We start from the raw sequence: 20,494 nt of genomic DNA, 5'->3' as shown, positions 1-20,494 counted from the left end.
CCCCCCCCCCCAGCAGCCTAGAGGCCAGGGTAGCGGGGCTGGCTGGCATCACACCATGCTGGTGGAATAATGCACCTGATTGTCGAAGCTTCCACAGGTGCCTTGAGCCACAACAACTTGTACAATGGCCAACAGACTCCTGCTATGATGTCCCCCTCTCCAATCACCTCAGTGATGTGTTAACTCTGAAACCTACTGATTTTGTTGGGCATTCACAGGTGGTCCAAGTTGAGCCAATCTACTATACTGGCCAGATGTTAACTCTGAAACCTACTGTTGACAGTGCAACTGCTAAATGGGACTTAATGGGCTGCAGGGGCCTGTAATAAACAGGTCTGAGATGAACAGCTCAGCCCCCTCATCTTGTTCACGTCAGGGGGTGTTGAGTCTGAAACCTACCTGATGACTTGGCTATCATTAACTACCTTGCACCAAATCACGTTCACTGACACAGCCTGGATGGGGTCGGGGGAAAACAGACCCAAATACAAGGTCACTTCCAGCCTTGACCCACCCTTGCCCTATCTAGCATCTAGAGGCCCTGCTGCAGTCACCTTCAGCTCTGTTTTTCCCCACCCCCTGCTACCTTTGCTGATCCATGGAACATTTATCAGCTAATGCTGAGACCACCCCATGCAGCATCATCTCAATGGGGTGTATTAACATCAAGTGCCCACCACAGCTCCAAAGGGCCACTGCCCAGCCTGTGCCAAAGGAGAGAGGCTGAAGGAACAGACACGTTCCCAACAGATGCAGGACAACAGCCAGATGGAACAACAGTGGGCTGAATAGGCCTGGCTGAACTGAACACAGGCTGCGGCTCCGAGGGCACCAGGCTAATGTGCTGGCAGGGGGAAGCAGATGTGGGACAAAGGTGGTGTCTACACTTGCCCCAGCCTGGGCTCAGCTCCCAGTGGTTCTCAACCACTGGTACACAGAGGTCTTCCATGGGGTACATCAAGCCACCTAGATATGTGCCTAGTTTTACAGCAGGCTACATGAAAAAGCACTAGCCAAGTCAGCGAACACTAAAATTTCATACTGCTCTATACACCAAAATGTAAGAATATTTATATTCCAATCAATTTATTTTTATAATTTTAGGGTAAAAATGAGAAAGCAATTTTTCAGTACTGGTGGCTGAGACACATCTGATTTTGTGAGGAAGTCATTTTTAAGAGAGATGAATCTTAGGGGTACACAAGACAAAGCAGCCTCCTGCAAGGGGTACAGGAGCCTGGAAAGGTAGAGAACCCCTGATTTAGGGAGCAGGACACAGGGGGATAGGCTCTGCTCTAACCAGTTGTGAGAACCAGGTTAGGGTATGACTTTACCCTAATTGAGCACCCTGTGAGCAGCAAGTTCATTAGAAGACACTGTAGCAACCCTGTGGACTGGAAAAGGTCTGAAAGGGCAAGAGCCCCCCCGAATTAGCCCAAACACACAGACCTGGAATTCAAGCAGGAGACCTGTGCTGAGCTCAGACCTGGTTAAGAACAAGAGCATCAAGCCAGAGCTCTGTGACCCAATACCAGTGTGTCAGAAACTAGGCCCAAGGGGCATATGAAATGAGGGGGGGTGGGCTAGCCTGCCCCCCATTCCTTTTGGGGGTTCTTAAAGAGACTCAAGGGAGAAAAACTGGCTACTGGAATGAAATTAGCTGCTGTCTGGCAGCCTTCCCCACCAGCTTCTGGGACCCCAGGCCCACCTTCACCTTAGCAGGGTGGGTTGAAGAGGGACTCAGATACCCCCCCCCCACTTGCTGCAGCGAAATCCCAACCCCCACTTGGGACATGACTTTATCCTCCCCCCACCCCTTCCTCATCACCACTGCTGGGAGCCTTTGACCAGAGCAGGGGCCTGAACCACCCACTCCTGGCACAACTTTGCTGGGTCATGGAGCAGCTGATCAGCCCCCCTGGGCTGGGTCCATGCTTCTCCGGTACCCAAGGCTGCAAGCGAGAGAGAGAGAGAAGTTGCCTTGCCCCTCGGTGGGGTGCTTTCCTCTCCCCTCTGGTGAGCGTTCAGCTCGGCCTGTCTCCCAGCAAACGGGATGGGAGCTCAGCTCAACTCCTCCAGCCTTGCTCCCATCTCGGGGCCCGGCGGAGAAGCCGCTCTCTCCCGCTCAAGGGAAAGGGAGGCCGTTCACATGACAGCCTGAGTGGAAGCGTAAAGAGTCAAGGTTTTGCCTTGTTTTCCTCCCCCGCTGTGTGTTTAGTCAAAAGACTGGTTAACGGTGTGAGGGCCAAACCCCGCACGCCATTCGACACAGGTTAGCCTTTCCCGCTCCATGGCAGATGGGCCCATCCCACGGTCAACCATTGGCCCCATATATGTCATAAGTTGTGGGGGCTCAGCCCAGCCTCCAGCAGGGCAGGCACTCTGCTCCCCAACGCCCCACCCACCCCACCAGCCACGTGGGCAGAAGTGGCCCCAGCCCCCCTCTCTGTCCCCTTGAAGGCATGAGTGGGCTGGACAGACACTCTCCACCCCCAACCTCTCTGGCCATGATGAATCCCCACCCCCCGCACAATCAAAGCCACCAACAGCCACTTCCTGACTTCCTGTTTTAATTGAATCCTGTCAAACGGAAGCGGAACAAGGCTCGAAGCATCCTCGGAGCAGCTGGGGGGGTGAGAAGAGTCCAGCAATGGCACAGTCCCCTCCCCACCTGGCCCAGAATAGACCATTCCAATACAAACTCCCCCCCACCCCCACCCTTCATATAAATACCCAGTGGCCCTTCCCAGAAAGGAAGGGGGGTTGCAAAAAAACACTCCCACCTTCACAGGTTTAGCCCCACTTCCATCTCTTTAGCCCCACCCCCAAAGCCAAGCCCCACCCCATCATTGTAGCCACGCCTCCTCTGCTATCCAGCTGCACAAAAGTCCTGCTGCAAAGGGGCAAGCGGGTGAATGGAGAGTCCATCATGGGAGGGGGGAGGAGCTTCAGGAGGCCCCACCCCCACCTCACTCGCGGGGCCGGTTGATGATGACCTCGCCCAGGGCCTCCAGCACCTCGCGCTTGTAGTCGTCGAAGTCGCCGTCAATCTGCTCAACGCTCTGCTCCTCCACCACCCACAGCTGGCAATTGGTCTCTGTGATCAGGCGGGCGTCGTGGCTCACAATGATGACGGCTGCAGGGCGGGGCAGGGGGAAGGTTAGAGGGGATCCCCCATTCCAAGGGGTGGGGGATACCCTCACACATATGCCCCCCCCCCCCGGTCTGTGGGATGGTATCGCCCACGAAATGCATGCTGGGTAGTTTGTGCAGGCTCTTTTGTGGGGCAGTGTCACTCGGTGAGGGGCATTATAGGAAGTGGTATTTATCCCTAAATAACCAACCTCCTCCCCTTGGAAGAGACCAGTGGGGCCCTTCCCACCCCACCCCAGCCCTGGACCAGACCCTTCTGGCCCAGAATTCCCTGCACCCCACCCTTGGGCCAGACCAATGGGCCGTTCCAGCCTGGAATTCTCCCTCCCCCACCTAGCACCAATGGGCCCTTCAGGCCCAGAATTCCCTCCCCACCAGCCCAATGGACCATTCCAACCCAGAATGCCCTCCCCCTGGACCAAACTAATGGGCTGTTCCAGGCTGGAATTCCCTCCCCACCAGGCCAATGGGCCCAGCCAGCCTGGTCCAAGTGCCCGGTGGTGTCACTCACCCCCTTTGTACTCATTGATGGCATCAGCCAGGGCGTCGATGGACTCGATGTCCAGGTTATTGGTAGGTTCGTCCTGGGGAAGAGACAATGGGCTGAGACGGCGAAGGGGCAGATCCCAGGGAGAACCCAAGAGTCCTGGCTCCACCCTGCTCTAACCCACTGGACCCCACACCCCACCCAGAGCCGGGGATAGAACCCAGGAGTCCTGACTCCCAGCAGCCCCCTGCTCTAACCCACTGGACCCCACACCCCACCCAGAGCCGGGGATAGAACCCAGGAGTCCTGACTCCCAGCAGCCCCCTGCTCTAACCCACTGGACCCCACACCCCTCCCAGAGCCGGGGATAGAACCCAGGAGTCCTGACTCCCAGCAGCCCCCTGCTCTAACCCACTGGACCCCACACCCCTGCCGGGGATAGAACCCGGGAGTCCTGGCCGCCAGCACCCCCCTGTTCTAACCCACACCCCTCCCAGAGCCGGGGATAGAACCCAGGAGTCCTGGCTGCCAGCCCCGCCCCCCGTGCTAACCCACTGGGCCTGGTGCTCTCCGGGGCCCTGTCCCACCCCTCGCCCCAGAGACACTCACCAGAATGAGGACGTCGGGCTCCCTGCAGGCCAGCTCGGCAAACACCACGCGAGCCTTCTGGCCTCCTGGGGAGAAGGGAGAGTGGGGCGGGGTGAGGGATGAGACAGGGGAGCCCCCTCCCCACTTGTCTGCATCATCCCCCACCCTGGACAGCCAAGCCCTTCCCACCTCCAACCTAAGCTGCCGGGTGCCCTCCCCCATCCCGAGCCCCCCACCTCTCCTGGTTGCCCAGACCCCCGGCCCTCTCCCCTCCCGCAACATAAGTCCCACCCCCAACCCCCACCTCCCCTGGGTGCCCCCCTCCCTTCTCCAGACCCTGCCACTTACTCTGTATACTCAACCCCAAGCCTTCCCTAGACCCCCCTCCAAGGCCTTCCCCAGAAGCTCACCCCCCACCCCAGCCCAGCTCCGCCCCCTCCCTGAGGCCCCGCCCCCAGTACCAGAGAGCTTGCAGATCTGGATGGTGTGGGCGTGGCTCTCGAGGCCGAAGCGCCCCAGGCACTTGCGGGCGTCCTGGTAGGGCAGGTTGAAGTTGCGCTGCAAGTACTCGGTCGCCGTCTCCTGCATGTTCAGCTGGTCGGCGTATTGCTGGTTAAAGAAGCCGATTTTCTACGGGGAGGAGAGAAAGGGGCGGAGTCGCCACCCAAAGCACCGCCCCCGTGCTGCCCGTTCCCCCTCCCCGTCACACCCCCTGCTCTGCTGGTGCCCCTCCATTGCATCCTGCAGCGCCCTGCTAGCCCAGCCCTGGGCTCCCCCCACCCAACTCTGCCAGAGCCCCCCCCCGATACCAACCTGCAGCGCCCCGCTATCCAAGTCCTGGGTGCACCCCAGCTTTGCCAGTGCCCCTAATGGGCAGCCCCCCTATTATCCCAGCCCTGGACTCCAATCCCCCTGCTAGCCCAGCCCTGGGCTGCTCCCCACCTCTGCAGGTGCCCCCCCGTCCTGATTCGCAGTCCTCTGCTATCCCAGCCACGGGCTCCCCTACCCCCACAAACCTCAGAATCTGGGTCCCGTCATTACTTACTAGTCTGTGGTTTTTCCTCATCTCCCCTCTTGTCTGAAAGGAGAACAGAAAGGGATTCATGGTTACTACTTTCCTCTGCCCTCTAGTGTGTTAACAGCACACAAAAACCCCTCGCCCAGTGCTGATGCAGCCACCTCTGGGGTGGGGCAGCCAGGGAAGAGCTGTACAGCAGTTTAAGACAGGAGGGAAGGGGAATCCTGTCCCCAGTTGAAGACACACAGAGGCAGAACAGAACTGGATGAGTTTGGGTTGAGTCTGGATTAGGGGGTTCCGGGAGAGGCCCCTTACCGGCGTGAGCTTCCCCGTCAGCAACAGCAGCAGTGTGCTCTTCCCTACGCCGTTCGGCCCCACGATGCAGACTGAGGGGTGGAGAGAGAGCAGCCATCAGTGACTCAACCAGGCCAGGAGAGCGATGGGTTAGCACGACTGTGTGTGTGTTGGGGGGGGTTGTCATTGTTGGGTCTCTCGAGGGTGCTACGATGGCCGCTTTGTTAACGTCAGATCTCTCGGGGATGCTACAAGGTCTGCACGAGCTGGTTTGTTATTGTAAAGTCATTCAGGCATGCTAACATGTTATTGTAGGGTCTCTTGAGGTAGCTAGGGGGTGGCACAGGCTGGTTTGTTATTGTAAGGTCTCTCGGAGGTGCTGGGGGGTTGCGCAGGCTGTTACTGTAGGGTCTTTCCTGGGGCTAAACAGTCCAATTCATTGTCGTAGGGCTGTGGACGGGAGGGTTTGTTATTATAGGGTCTCTCAGGAGCGCTGCGGCTGCACCAACTAGTTCATCATGATCGAGTTACTGGATGAGTTTATTATAGGGTCTCGCCCATAGGTACAGCCTGCACATCCCGGTTTGTAGGGTCTCTGGGGATGCAGGCAGAGGGAGTTTTGGGGCTGTGCACATGTAAGTTTGTTATTGTAGGGTCTCTCATAATCACCAGCTGGTAACTTACTTCTAGACTCCATGTCGATCCCAAAATCCAGACTCTTGAACAGCAGCTGCTGTCCCTCGTAGCCAAACACAACACCTGCGGAGAAGGGACGGGGAGGAGGGTGAGGGGTGCGAGCGCACAACTGCTGGACAGCAGCTCCTGGGGGACCTGCCCACAATGCACCATTCAGCTCTGGGGCCCATGGGAAACCGGGGTCGGAAAGAAAACTCCTCAGCATCCTGTATCCCCAGGGAATGAAAAGGGGGCACTCACCAAGCGCTGAAATGCAGCCACCTCTGGGGTGGGGCGGCTGGGGAGCCGCATAGTGACGCTGCACAGGGATCACTCACCCGGCGCTGAAATGCAGCCACCTCTGGGGTGGGGCGGCTGGAGAACAGCCGCACCACGAAGTCACCCAACAGTTTGGGGCAGGAAACGAAGGGGAATCCGGTGTCCAATTGTGGCCACAGGGTGGGAGACGTCTGGGAGGCAGAATGGACATGGGTTGGGGGGTGGATTTGGCCAGGACAGCAGGGGAGTGTTAATAAGCACCACAGCACCCCCTGGCGTCATGCTGGGGCATTGGGGTCAGCACTAACTGCGACGGGAGAGTGCCCCTGCGGAGGCCCCCCTACACGCTGCATGGGGACGTACCGTGCAGGCCCAGAATCGGGGGGCTGAGTGACGGCGGGTTGGGGAAGGTGAATTTCACCGTGTACTCCCTGGGCCTCTTCAGCAGCTCAGGGGCCTCGTTAGCCTCTTCATCCAGGTTCTTCTTGCGGCATTTCTGCTGCTTTCGCGTCAGGGCCTCTTTGGTTTGCTTCTCCTGGAGACGAACAGAGCAACAGACCAATGAGCCCATCTCGCCCCGTATCCCGCCTCCTCCCTGTCCGTCCCCCGTGCCCCCCACCCCGATCAAACCCATGCGCCCATCTAGTCCGGTATCCCGCCTCCTCCCTGTCCCTCCGGATCAAACCCATGCGCCCATCTAGCCCAGTATCCCGCCTCCTCTCTGTCCCCCCGGATCAAACCCATGCGCCCATCTAGCCCGGTATCCCGCCTCCTCCCTGTCCCCCCGGATCAAACCCATGCGCCCATCTAGCCCGGTATCCCGCCTCCTCCCTGTCCCCCCGGATCAAACCCAAGCGCCCATCTAGCCCGGTATCCCGCCTCCTCCCTGTCCCCCCGGATCAAACCCATGCGCCCATCTAGCCCGGTATCCCGCCTCCTCCCTGTCCCCCCGGATCAAACCCATGCGCCCATCTAGCCCGGTATCCCGCCTCCTCCCTGTCCCCCCGGATCAAACCCATGCACCCATCTAGCCTCATATCATGCCCCCCCTGGATCAGACCCATGGGCCCATCTAATCCAGCTCCTCAGATCAGGAGGCCCATCTAGCTTGGTACCCCCGTAGCTCCAGACTCCAAGGAAGTACAATCCTCCACACTGTACCTTAGGGGGCAGTACAGTCCCATGAAAAGGAAGGGATCATTTTCATGTGACACCCAGCTGGGGCTCAGCTGCCACTGCTCAATGTGAGGGGTGAGCATTAACCCAATTTGTTGTTGGGAAAGAGATTGTTAATTCAGTAAAATCTTGCAACAGTGAGTTCCCTGGGTCAACAGGGTGGGGACAAATTCAAGGTAGGAAAGAGCTGGATTGAAGCCAGTGGCCTCCTAGAGGGGAAAGGCCCCATATCCTGTTCCCCAACCCCTAAACCAGCCAGTCCTCCTGCCCTGGGGCTGGATCTCTGGACTCACCGCCTGTTTTGTCGACTTCCCGCCAGCCTTGAGGTCTTTCAGTTTCTTCTCCTGTTTCTCGTACTGTTTGAGCAGCTCTTTCTGCTTCTGCTGGTACATCTTCTTGAAGGTCACTGTGGCAGAGAGGAGGGTGAGGGATTGTGGTTAGGGCGCTGTACTGGGATTTGGAGGGGGCGGGGGAGAGGGCAGAAAATCCGGGTTTGACTTCCCACTCGGCCACCAAAGCTCTCTGTGCAGAGACAGGGAAATGCCATTTTCCCTTCCCTGCCCCGCTTCCTGCCTGGGGAATCGAACCTGGGACCCTCTGTATGTAAACAAAATGATCTCGACTCCTAGAGCTAGAGGATGAGGCCTGTGGAGGAAGCTCACTATTCAGGCTGGTCAAAAATTTCCTATCAAAACTTTTTTTGGGAAAAAAAACGGGGTTGTCAGCCAAAGGAAAATTTGGGGTTCTCACATGCCCCGGCGGCACCTCATGGGACTTGTAGTTCAGACACCTCATGCACTCACTGTCTGCTCTGGGCTAAGCTCCCGGGCTGGACTACATCTCCCATGAAGTACCATGACACAGGGCTCCCATAATGCAATTTGGCAGCTCAGTGGAAGAGGTGCATCATGGGAAAGTTTGACCAAGGAGCTCAGTCCATAGGGAAGAATGGGGGCATGGGGCAACTGAACTACAACTCCCATGATGCACCCTCAACCCACAAAACCTACCCGTGGCGGGAGACCTAGGGGCAAACCAGCCTCCAGCTGGGCTGAAGTCTCTGGGTGACCCAACCCCCTCCTTAACCCCCACCCCTGGCAGATCAGTCTCTGCAATTGCCCCATCTGCTTCCCCCTGTCCCCCTTCATGTAGTTCCCCTACCTCCTCTTCCTCCCCCTCACTGTACTTGCCCTAGATGCCCCCCCAACTCACTGTAGTTGCCCCGGTAGTAGAAGAGTTTTTGCATGTCCAAGTGGATGATGTCGGTGCAGACGTCGTCCAGGAAGCCCTGGTCGTGGGAGACGATAAGGAGAGTTTTCTTCCACATCTGCAGGTAGCTGGGGAGGTGAATGGGGGACAGACAGAGGAGAATTAGACAGAAGGACGGACCCTGATCTGTGGCTAGGAGGGGCACCCAGCCAAGGGGGAGGGGACAGAGCTAGAACACCCAACGTACACCCCACGGTGGGATGGACGGCAGCCTCACTCAGCCCAGCAGTGGGGGTGGGGTGGGGGGAGAGATTTTCTAATGGGAGTTCTCTCCTCTGACTCCCCTGCCCACACACACACACACACTGGGCCCCATGCACCCTCCCTGTAGCCCCACCGGGGGGATCTCAGCCAGTCCAAGTCCTGGCCCCCTGCTGAGACCCCTGCCCCATAGGGAAAACCCCCAGAGCCCAAACCCTGCCCCTTATTCAAACCCCGGCCCTGACCCCCAGAATCCAAATGCTGCCCTCTCCCCAAGAGGGGAGTTTCCTGCCATCCCCCAATCCTGATCATCCCCCGCCCCAATAGGAAATCCCTCCCCCCAACACAGTTTATACCTCACCCAACTCCTGCCCCCATCTACATCTGACAGCCAGCAAGACCCCTCATCCCACCACGAGGGGCTGAGCAGAACCCCCCACCCTGAGTCCCAGTTGTGTGACATTCCTGGGGTCCACCCCCGTTCAGTCGCTGCTCGCTGAATGGGCTCCACCCCCAGAGGTGGCAGCTGCTGATCCGAGCCGGGGGGCCCCTAGCACCGATGGAAAGGGTTTCTCCAGGGCTAGGCACTCACTTGTTGAGCCAGATGACGGCGTTGAGATCCAGGTGGTTGGTGGGTTCGTCCAGCATCAGCAGCGTTGGCTCCATGAACAAGGCCCTGAAGGAGACGGGGGGGGGGGGGGGGGGGAGGGTGAACGGTGCCCCCTAGTGGAGTCTTACGGGACTGCCCCAGGGTGAGGGGGACTGGCCCTATCAGGGTGGGCAGGGAACAGGACATGGGGCCTTTCCCCTCTAGGGGGCCCCGGTTCCAGATTGGATCGTTCCCATCTGGATGTAACGAGCTATCAGGTCTCAGCCCAGCCCACAGCAGGGCAGTGCCCCAGTGTGTGTGGGCGGTGTGTGACGCCCCCCCTCCGCCAACCGATCTCCTGCATGGACTCACCCAGGTCACGACATGTGGGATCACAGGCCCATTACGCTGCCCCCCTTCAGCTCCCGCCAGCCTCACCTGGCCAGAGACACCCTCATGCGCCAGCCACCCGAGAACTTCTTGGTCTGCCGGTTCTGCATCTCAGGGTTGAAGCCCAGACCAGCCAGGATGCGTCGGGCTTTGGCCTCCGCCGCGGCCGCCCCCGTGGCCCGGAGCTCCTCGTACACCTGCAGAGGGGGAGACAGGCGGGTTCACCAGGAAGCCTTCGCCTCCTCCATTTCTCCCCTCCCCAGACCCCTCGACTGCCCCATGCTTCACCCCCTTGCCCACTCTGCTCCCTGACACTACTACAACCCTCCTTCATCCTCTGTGCTCCCCCACCCTGCTCCCCTCTCCCCAGCAGCTGCAATGGTATAAAAACCTGTATACAGTGGCATAGCCCCCCCACTCCCCCAGCTATCTCCCTTCCCCCACCTTCCCCACACCCCCCAGTACCTTTTCCAGCTGCTCAGCCACGCTGTCGTCCCCTTTCTCCAGCAGAGCCTGCAGCCGCTTCTCCTCCGCCAGCAGCTTCAGCCGCTTGGTGTCGGCCTTGAGCACCGCCTGGACTGCGGGGGTCTCATCTGCTATCACCTCTGAGGGGTGGGACGACAACACACACACACACACTCAGTGAGTGCAAGGTTCCCCGCTCTAACCACTAGCCCCTCTCCCCTCCCAGAGCCAGGGATAGAACCCAGGAGTCCTGGCTCCCAGCACCCCTGCCCTAACCACTAGGCATTGCTCCCCTCCCAGAGCTAGGGATAGAACCCAGGCGTCCTGGCTCCCCCCAGGACCCCCTTACCTTGCTCACACAGCAGCACGTCAATGTTAGGGGGGATGCTCAGGGCCCGGTTTGCGATGTGCTTCAGCAAGGTGGTTTTGCCCTTCCTACAAAGGAAGAGGGAAAGAAAGGGTTAAGCGGGGAGGGATGAAACAAAGGGGAGGCTGCAGCACAGCCCCCCCTAGTGTGGCACAGGGGTAGCCCTGACCGCAAGGGATCCATCCATGTACCTACCCATTGGGTCCCACCAGACCATACCGGCGCCCAGCCACGATGTACAGGTCTGCGTTGACAAAGAGCTCCTTGCCGTGAGCGGAGATGCTGAATTTCTCCAGCTGCAACCGCACGAGAGAGCTATCAGGACAAGATGGTACGACCCTCCCCCCTGCCAGATGTGCCAAATGGTATGACCCATCATTGGGGGGTCCCCCCTAAGAAGACCCCTGCCATCTCATGGTATGACCCTCCCCCCACCCAATGGTCCTCACAACCATCTCTTGGTACAACCCATTTCCTCTCCCATATAATTGTGCAACCCACCCTTCAGACGGCATAACCCACTCCCCGCAATCCCAGATAATAGGACCTACTCCCTCTCCCATGTAACTGTGCCACCCACTGTATATCCTTGTCAGATGGTACAACCCACTCGATGTCCTCTGCCGCCACCATCACCAATGGCCCCACCATCTCATGGTACAACCTGCTCCCCCTGCACACCCCCATCAGGTGGTGTGACCCACTCCTATCCCCCTCTTACCACATGGTTCAGCTCAGTCTCCCACCCAACCCCTGAGCATGGCACAACCCAGACCCACCAATGGAAAGAAGGGAGGGGATTAACCCTTTCCGTACTGCTGCTGGTCCTCCTTGTAGTGGGAACTACCAACTCCATCAACATGGCGGGGAAGGAGAGGGAAAAGAAGGGGTGGAATTATGGGACATTAACCCCTCCCACGCAGCTGCTGAAGGGAAGAAAAGGGAAGGCAGTACAGCGGGAAACACCAACTGCTGACCAAATGTGGGGTGGGGCTGGGGGGGGGAAAGAAGACATTCCAAATAAATCCGGGGGTGGGGGAGGTACCTTGATGTCGGAGGCATTCTCCAGCATGGCCTGGCGCGAGGACATCTCTGCCTGTGACACCGAGAAGTCGTTCGCCGCCGCGTTGGCTGCCTTCAGCGTTGCCACCTGCCGCTCAAACTCCAGCTGTGGGAGAGCCAGAGGTGATGCTCCGGCCAAGGGACCCTCTCTTCTCCTCCCCGCCAGTACCCAGCCTGCCTGGGGGCCATCATGCCCAGCTAGGTTGAGGCCCCAGTGGGGAAGCTATCATGCCAGGACTCACTCTGGGGGTGGGATCCCACAGAATGGATCCACATGAGTTAACAGCCTCTCCTCCCCACCGCAAGCAATTCCTATGATGCTTCAGTACCAACTGGATGGCTGCAAAGGATTCTGGGAACACAGACATGTGAACAAAAAGTATGGCTATAGACAGCTGGGAGCCGCCCCACTGGAGGGGAGGTGCTCACGACCCACGAGTGGGAGGAGGAGCCTGTTTGGCAGAAGCTCCCACCCAGAGCTCACCTGCTTCTTAAGCTTCTTTCTCTCTTTCTTGCTGAGATGAGCATAGGGGTCGTCGTCCTTCTTCTCCCCCTCATCCTCCTCATCCTCCTCTGACTGCTGTATCGACCATAGGAGGCAGGTTACCAATAACACCTTCCGCCCACAGCCAAAGATAGAACCCAAGAGTCCAGGTGCCCAGCATCCTCACAACCACTAGACCCCATTCCCCTCCTAGAGCCAGGGATAGAACCCAGGAGTCCTGGGTCCAAGCCCCACAGCTTCATCCCCTTCTGATATGCCTCAGCCCTGCTTCTGAAGGGATCCCCTTCCAGGGGGCTGAGGGGAGGTTGGCTCTGTGGCCGTTCACCCTGGGCCTCTCTGCTGAGGTTGCCCGTGCGGGATTGGGGGCCAGCTGGATGCTGGAAAATGAGCCGAGAACCCACCAAGTTGTCTCACACCTGAGGCAGCGCAGTGAATGCGGTTCGGTTTGAACAGAGCAAACCCACCCCCACGGCCAAGAGAAGGACTGTCTTACTGGCTCGCTGCCTCGCTTGGGCTTCTCCTTGCTCTTCTCTGGCTCCTCGTCTTCCTCCAACTCCTCCTCGGACTCCAAAGCAGCAAATTTATTCTGCAGCAGAACAGAAGCCAGCTCATCCAACCACAATGAGCAGGGACCGCTCTCCCAGCACCAAAATGCAGGCAGCTCTGGGATGGGCAGCTGGGTACCAGCCACACAGCAGTATTGCACAGAGACTCTTTGCACAGCATAGCGCCCCCGAGAGCCACACTGGGGCATTGGGGCCAGCACTGGCAGTGAGAGGAGAACGCTCCCTGAGCCCACTCCCTGGTCCCTGCAGTACAGCGCCCCCTAGTGTCCACCAGTAGCAGGGACCCCCATAAACACTCACGTGGGCTGGTTGATTCTTTTTTCCTTTTGTTTTTTTCCCGGCTTCACCAGACCCTGTCTGTTTATTCACAGTCTGGAAGGAGGAGTGCGAACGAGTTCAGGACACTCAGCTAACCCCGTATCCTGCCCCCCTTTTCTCCTCGGGACCCCAGATCACCCCAATAGGCTCAAACTGCCTGGTATCACACCTCTCTGCCCGGATCAGATGAAAGGGCCCATCCAGCCTGGTATGCTGGCCTCCCCTTGCACTGCACCACATCAGACTGATGGAGCCAATTCTGGAGTATTCACTGGAAGCCACCCCCCATAATGCTAGTTGGGCCATTCTGCCTGATGGGGATAGAAACCAGGAGTCCTGATTCCCAACCCCAGCTGTTCTAACCACTAGACCCCACTCCCGTCCCAGAGCTGGGAATAGAACCCAGTCCCCCCGGCTCTAACCCACTAGACCCCCATTCTGCTCCCAGAACCAGGGATGGAACCCAGGCGTCATGACCCTCAGCCTCTCCTGCTCTGACCCACTAGACGCCACACGACCAGCACTCCTCTTGCCCACCTTGCTTGCTTTGCCTTTGGGTTTGGATTCCTCTTCACTCTCCTCCTCTTCCTCACTCTGGGCCAGAACAGCAAAGGCTGATCCCCCTCCCTGGGAGCCATGGGAGAAACAAGAGCATTTAGAGACAGCAGGGTTGGATTAAGTCAATAACCTCAGTTCCTAACACCAGATACACCTTGTGCAGCATAATGCCCCCTAGTGCAGCGATGGGGCACTGGGGCCAGCACTAGCTGCGAGGGGACAGCGCCCCCTACGGAGCCCCCACCCTGCTCCCTGCAGCACAGCGCCCCCTAGTGCAGCCCTGGGGCACTGGTTTCCACATGCCAATCCCGCTGAATCTTGGAAACGCCTGCTTCGCACCTGCTGCCTCCCTTTGGTCTTCTCGTTTTTCCTGCTCTTCCTCTTTTTATCGTCCTCTTCTTCCTGCTGAGAGCACAGAGCAAATCCTGCCCCGGTGAGACGCGGCGTCTCTGACTGTACCTGACCCAGCCCAGCATCCCTGCCCCACTGCCCCGATTAGACCCCTGGCCAGCGGAGCCAAAACTCATAATGCAGCTGGTTGGCTAAGCTATTCTGCCACATGGGACTCCTAGCCCCTCACGCCGCTTTAATCCACTGGACTGCACTCCCCTCCCAGAGCTGGGGAGAGAACCCAGGAGTCCTGGCTCCCAGCCCCCACTGCTCCCCACTCCCCTCCCGGAGCTGGGGATAGAACCCAGGAGTCTTGGCTCCAATCCATGCCAGACCCAGCCATGACTGTCCCGGTTAAGACAAATGGGAACCACCCAACACGGGGGCAATGGGAGACTGACCTGTTTTCCCTTTGGCTTGTTGTCCTTTGTCAACTTCTTCCCTGGCTGCTTCTCCTCTTCGTCATCAGGTGGGGCCTGCAGGGGGCAACATGTCAGCCCCACAACTCAGCACTGGAAGAGTTAACCCACCCCCAGGGCAGGAGCGACCCCCACAGTCTAATCCCTGGACTCCGGCCAGGCATGGTACGGAACATCTCTAGCACAGGGAGCTCCCGGAGCCTCCCTTGGGAGGGAGGGGATGATCCCCCAGGCTATTGGGATTTCCTTGTTCTCCAATAGATCTGGGAACCCAGGAGTTCTGCCTTCCAGCGTCCCTGCTTAACTACTAGGCCCCACTCCCCCAAGAGCTGGGGATAGAACCCAGGAGTCTGGTCCCCGACCCCTGAACCTCTGCCCCATCCAACCGCCCCCTGACTGCCCCCTGGGACCCCCTATTTGCCGCCGCGTGCGTGCACTGCTGCTGCCCCCTTACCACGCCACTCAGAGCTGCAGGAGCTCGCAGCCCCGCTGCCTGTGTGGCAGTGTGATTGTGGGGGAGGGCGGACAACAGGGGAGGGGCTGAGGGTAGCCTCCCCAGCCAGGAGCTCAGGGGCCAGGCAGGACAATCCCGTGGGCCGTAGTTTGCCCACCTCTGCACTAGAAGATGACCCCACGCCCTCTTTGTGCTAGATTTCGTCCGAGTGAGCTAACCTTGTTGATCTTGTTCTTGTTGAGTTTGGCAGGTCTTGGAGTCTCTTCTTCCTCCTCTTCTTCCTCACTCTGCTCCTGGCTCAGGGCGGCAAACACATTCCCTCCCTAGGGGAAGGTAAAGCCAAGGTCGTTAGCAAAGAGTGGCCATCTCCTCTCTCCCACCACCAGAGCCCCCCCCCCCCCCCCCCCCCCCCCCAGAGACCCAGGGCAGGATCACCCCTCTACAACCTATTCCTCAAGTAGATGTCCCATCAGGTCCCAGCTCAACTGGGGCAGGACTGTCCCCAACAACCCGTTCCCCAGCGCAGGACCCTGCACAGTCCGAGTCTAGACAGCAACCCCAAGCCCTAGGGCTCCTTCCAGCCCACCCCCAGTTACAGCCCATTCCCTTGTGTAGGGCACCTTGCGGCCCAAGTCTAGAGACCTCTCCTGAGCCCTATGGCTCCTTCCAGCCTAGAGTTTCACTCACCTTCTTCTTCTTGCCACCTTTGGTGATGGGAACGGTCGCTGGAAAGGAAACGAGAGAAGGACTTTAGGGATCGATGGAATGGAGACACCACCACTCCCCGCATGGGGAGCTAGCCCCATAGAGCTCTCGGTCCTCCAGCACCTTGGGAGATCTGGGATGGGAGGGAGAGGGCTTCCTGGTGGGTTGTCATCCTCTAGCTCCCTGCTGATGCACGTGGGGCTGGACTCTCCTGCCGCAGGGGTAGGGGCTGGAGTGAAGGGGCTAGTGTAATGGGGCGGGGGCTAGGAAAAGGCAGGCCATGGAGAACAGAGGCCCGTGCTTCCCATCCCATGTGTTGTAACCCTGCCCCCGCTAGGGGGTAGACCTCAGGAGGGATTGGAGAGGACCCCCCTCCGGGCTCGATGGTGGGATGTCACCACTTTTTATACCCCGGAGATGGCAAAACAGCCACGGTCTAACTGCCCCCCTGCACCAGGCATTACCCACCCCCTCTCACACCAAAAACGATCACCATATTCCAGGGCGTGGAACTGTGGTAAGCTGAGCTCCTGCCAGCTGTCCAGATTAGTTACTTGGGCGGTATGAAACCCAGGAATACTGACCTCCGGGTCCCACCCCTGCCCTGAAAGTTAGCTCTCACTCCCTTACCAGACCTGGGAATGGAACCCAGGAATCCTGGCCCCCAGCCTCATCCTGTCTTACCTTCCTCATCCTCATCGCTGCCTGGAGCTGACAGCTTCTTCAGTTTCTCAATCAGCTGGTGCTCTTCCTCATCCTCCTCTACCTCCTTCTTCTTCTTGTCTTTCTTCTTCTCTCGTTTCTTTTTCTGTTGTTGAAGCTGGGGTGGGGGAGACAGATGAGGCGTGTGTGTGTGGGGGGTCATATCTCCCATGCACACAGCCCATGAGAACCAGGGGTGGGGGTGCCCTGGTTAAGCAGGGCATCCCTTTCTAGCAGCATACTTATTGTAGGTCCTACAACAACCCCCAGCAGCCCCCCCGGGGGAGTTCTTTTAGCTGCTCACCTGTTGCTGCTGCTGCTGCTCCTTCTCTTTAATGACAGCCTGCTGCTCACTGACTTGTTTTTCCTCCACGGCCAGCTCCTCAAAGAACTGGGGAGGGCAGAAGGGATAGTTTAAAGCTCTGCTTCCCACCCCCAGGAGTCTCCCTGCCCCTCGTGGTGAGGGAAGGGCACTCCAGCTGGCAACCATTCCCTGTTTCACTCACGCCCCCCCGCAATGGGAGATTGCACTGTGCTCTACGAAATCCAGCCACCTTCCTTTGCATGTCCCCTAGCAGTGAGCTGCTTTCCCCCATTTTTAGTACTGACAAACCCCAGCTGAGATCATGACCAGGTGCTGCCCAGACACACAGGGAGAGACAGTCCTTGCTCCAGTTAAGATCAGGGCCCCGTCGTGCCAGGCGCTGCCCAGTCTGAACTGAAAGACAGTCCAGATATATGGTGGGAGAAAATATTAAGGTGTAGAGAGAAGCGATTTAACTCAAGTCACACAGCAGGGCGGGCGTAGAACCAAGGTCTCCTGAGTTACAGCCCAATACCCTTCCCACTAGGTCCCTGTACCAAAGCTCACACCTCCCCCAGCATGGCCCGGCTCAGTCCCCCTTCTTACCGACTTCTTAGTCTTTTTGTCCTTCTTGCCTTTCTTCACCACTTTGTCTGAAACAAGTCAAGAGATGAATCCAGGCAGGTGGGAGAGAATCCAGAAGTCCTAGTTACCTACTCCTCCGCTCTAATCCATTAGACCCCACTCCCATCCCTGAGCTGGGAATAGAACCCAGGAGTCCTGGTTCCCAGCCCTCTCTATCCACAGCCACTCCCTCCACTGCCCAGGCCCAGCTGGGTCCCACCTGGGGCAGTTCTTGTGGGCAGATGGATGGGCACAATTTGTCCTCCACCCCACCTTAGTCCAGATCAGCCCTGGCTGAGCCCGGTTCATCCCATTGCTCCCTCCTTCTGAGCCTGGTTCACTCCAGTGTCACACCAGGCTCAGACCCAACCCCCCCTCCCCCCATCCCAATCCAACCCCCCTCCCCCCATCCCAATCCAACCCCCCTCCCCCCAAATAATCCAGCTTCGGTTCCAGCCCTGCTTCTCCCCATCTAGCCGAGCCCCAGGACTCCCCCTCCCCTCCCACCAATCTCTTCCCCATTAACCTCCTTTCCGCTTCCCCCACATCAGCCAGCTTAGGGTCCAGCCCCTTCTCCCCCACTTTGGCCCAATTCAGTCCCTCATCTTTTATTCTGCTCCAGCCCAGCCCCCCCTGGCCAGGTTCTAACCCGCCCCACACGCTTCAGTCCCATCCAGTACTGTTGTCCCCCCCCCTACAGCCAGTCCCCCCCAGTTCTCAGTCTCCCCCCCGGGCCCAGTCCCCCCCAGTTCTCTGTGCCCCCTCGCCCAACCACCCTCTGTCCAAATCCTACCCAGCCCTGTCTGTGTACCCCCCCGTTCTCTGCCCCCCCAGCCCAATCCCCCCCCCAGTTCTCAGTCTCCCCCCCAGCCCAATCCTCCCCCCAGTTCTCAGTCCCCACCCCGGGCCCAGTCCCCCCCAGTTCTCTGTGCCCCCTCGCCCAACCACCCTCTGTCCAAATCCCACCCAGCCCTGTCTGTGTACCCCCCTTCTCTGCCACCCCAGCCCAACCCCCCCCCAGTTCTCAGTCTCCCCCCCAGCCCAATCCCCCCCCCCAGTTCTCAGTCTCCCCCCCGGGCCCAATCCCCCCCCCCCAGTTCTCAGTCTCCCCCCCAGCCCAATCCCCCCCCCCAGTTCTCAGTCTCCCCCCCGGGCCCAATCCCCCCCCCAGTTCTCAGTCTCCCCCCCAGCCCAATCCCCCCCCCCAGTTCTCAGTCTCCCCCCCAGCCCAATCCCCCCCCCCAGTTCTCAGTCTCCCCCCCAGCCCAATCCCCCCCCCAGTTCTCAGTCTCCCCCCCGGGCCCAGTCCCCCCCAGTTCTCAGTCTCCCCCCCGGGCCCAGTCCCCCCCAGTTCTCTGTGCACCCCCGCCCAACCACCCTCTGTCCAAATCCCACCCAGCCCTGTCTGTGGACCCCCCTTCTCTGCCCCCCCAGCCCAGTCCCCCCCGGTTCTCAGTCTCCCCCCCGGGCCCAGTCCCCCCCAGTTCTCTGCCCCCCACCCAGGTCCAACCACCCCCTACCCCGATCCCACCCGGCCCTGTGTGTCCGGCCCAGCCCGCTCACCTGTGGCCTCCCCGACCTTCTGCTCCCCATCCCCGATCCACTCTTCCTGCGGCGGCCGCGGCGGCTGCTTCCCCGCCTTCGGCATGGCCGGTCACCGCGCCCAGCGCTCACATGCAGCCCCGGCCAGCAGCCGGGAAACCTTACCCCTGCGCCTGCGCGGGGAGGCCCAGCCTGACCATCGAGTGCCGGAAGCGCCCAGCCCAGAGTGGCTTCCATGGAGCGCCCAGAGAGTCGCGGAGCAGTAGAGACGCCCTGTCGTGTGGCTAGACAAGCCCCTTCACCCCGATGACGTGGTTCAGTCCTCCATGGAAGTGGGGGTACTGATTCGGGGCAGGGAGTCCTGCTCTCCAAGCCAGGCCCAGCCTGGGGGGGGTCACTCCCTGCCCCCCCAAAGGCAGCGGGCAGCTCCTAGTGCAGGTGGCACCCCAAAGCCCCATCACATGACCGTTGCACCAAAGCAAAAGCCTCTGTGCTACCCCTGTCTGTTCCCCGCACTGCGAGCCTGGACTCCTGGGTTCTGTCCCCAGCTCGGGGGGGGGGGGGGGGCTACTGGGAGCCAGGACTCCTGGGTTCTGTCCCCAGCTCTGGGGGCGGGGGGGGCGGACTGGGAGCCAGGACTCCTGGGTTCTGTCCTTGCTGTGCTATCTGTGCGTGCTGGGCTGGGCTGGGCTGGGCCGGGCCAGGCGGTTTAAGGGGAGGAATCACAAAAGCGCAGCAAGGGAGCAAGCGCTAGGGGGGCAACAGGGACCAGAGTGAGGGCCAAAGGTTGAACACCAGGGATCCAGAGGAGGGATGCCAAGCAGAGAACCGCCGACAACGCCCGCCACCCCTTAAAGAGTCAGTGGACGCTGCCCAGAGGAACTCCAACCCAGGGCGGCCACATGCCTGGGCAGGCCTCTTTTTGAGAGGTTCGTCCCTCATCCAGTATGGGGACAAAACCAGATGTGGTTTTGTTCGGTGTTGGATGGGGGAATGTGATTCCACCCTCTCTGGCTCTTAAAGAGCATGCCACCCTCTCCACATGTGGCGTGACCTCGCAAGCACTGTCATGCCAGCAGGAATGGGACAGCATGTTCGTAAAAATGGACCGTCCCCACACCCAGAGTGGCATGACCTTGCATGCGCCATCATACTGGTGGGGCTGGGATAATCCTGGGAATAGAATCCAGAAGTCCTGGTCAAGCATGTGAAGTATCCTACTCTCTCTTCACAAAACTAACTGGTTGAAACATGAGACAAAGTAATATATTGTATTGGACCAATTTCTGTTGGACATTGATTTGGAGATTAAATGTTCACAGAGCCAGAAAGAAACTAATGTGCTATCCAGCTGCCTCAGAATCAGGGTAGACAAATCTACTTAGAGTATAGTT

General features: G+C 59.1%; 1 protein-coding gene across 3 annotated transcripts; it reads right to left on the bottom strand.

The window, feature by feature from the left end:
* Positions 1-2,547: 2,547 nt before the first annotated feature.
* ABCF1 (ATP binding cassette subfamily F member 1) lies at positions 2,548-19,301 on the bottom strand. 3 transcript variants are annotated; one of them, XM_073311119.1, is made up of 28 exons: positions 19,122-19,300; positions 17,541-17,587; positions 16,935-17,021; positions 16,613-16,748; positions 15,911-15,948; positions 15,442-15,546; positions 14,752-14,826; positions 14,300-14,365; positions 13,940-14,029; positions 13,385-13,456; positions 13,012-13,104; positions 12,498-12,593; positions 11,997-12,119; positions 11,147-11,247; positions 10,934-11,019; positions 10,585-10,724; positions 10,168-10,316; positions 9,733-9,816; positions 8,883-9,007; positions 7,964-8,076; positions 6,858-7,029; positions 6,225-6,299; positions 5,562-5,632; positions 5,274-5,306; positions 4,690-4,858; positions 4,250-4,314; positions 3,665-3,737; positions 2,548-3,136 (listed from the first exon to the last, which is right to left on the bottom strand). In XM_073311119.1, exons 1-28 carry the CDS (start codon positions 19,204-19,206, stop codon positions 2,970-2,972), a joined length of 2,736 nt encoding a protein of 911 aa, XP_073167220.1. In that variant the 5' UTR covers positions 19,207-19,300; the 3' UTR covers positions 2,548-2,969. The 3 variants fall into 3 exon arrangements, with proteins under 3 accessions (XP_073167220.1, XP_073167222.1, XP_073167221.1); XM_073311121.1 differs by lacking the exon at positions 13,385-13,456 and having other exon boundaries at positions 19,122-19,301; XM_073311120.1 differs by lacking the exon at positions 14,300-14,365 and having other exon boundaries at positions 2,549-3,136.
* Positions 19,302-20,494: the final 1,193 nt, after the last annotated feature.

The sequence above is a fragment of the Lepidochelys kempii genome, chromosome 14 (genome assembly GCF_965140265.1).
Source record: "Lepidochelys kempii isolate rLepKem1 chromosome 14, rLepKem1.hap2, whole genome shotgun sequence".
In the NCBI taxonomy this organism is placed as follows: Eukaryota; Metazoa; Chordata; order Testudines; family Cheloniidae; genus Lepidochelys; species Lepidochelys kempii.
The sequence above is the reverse complement of the archived record's forward strand: the minus strand, read 5'-3'. Positions and strand labels throughout refer to the sequence as shown.

Coding starts and splice junctions, on each gene's coding strand:
- ABCF1 (XM_073311119.1), bottom strand. CDS start 19,206: ATGCCGAAGGCGGGGAAGCAGCCGCCGCGGCCGCCGCAGGAAGAGTGG. Junction 17,022..17,540: donor ACAAAAAGACTAAGAAGTCG/GTAAGAAGGGGG, acceptor TGCCCTCCCCAG/TTCTTTGAGGAGCTGGCCGT. Junction 9,817..10,167: donor ATGAGGGTGTCTCTGGCCAG/GTGAGGCTGGCG, acceptor CGTCTCCTTCAG/GGCCTTGTTCATGGAGCCAA.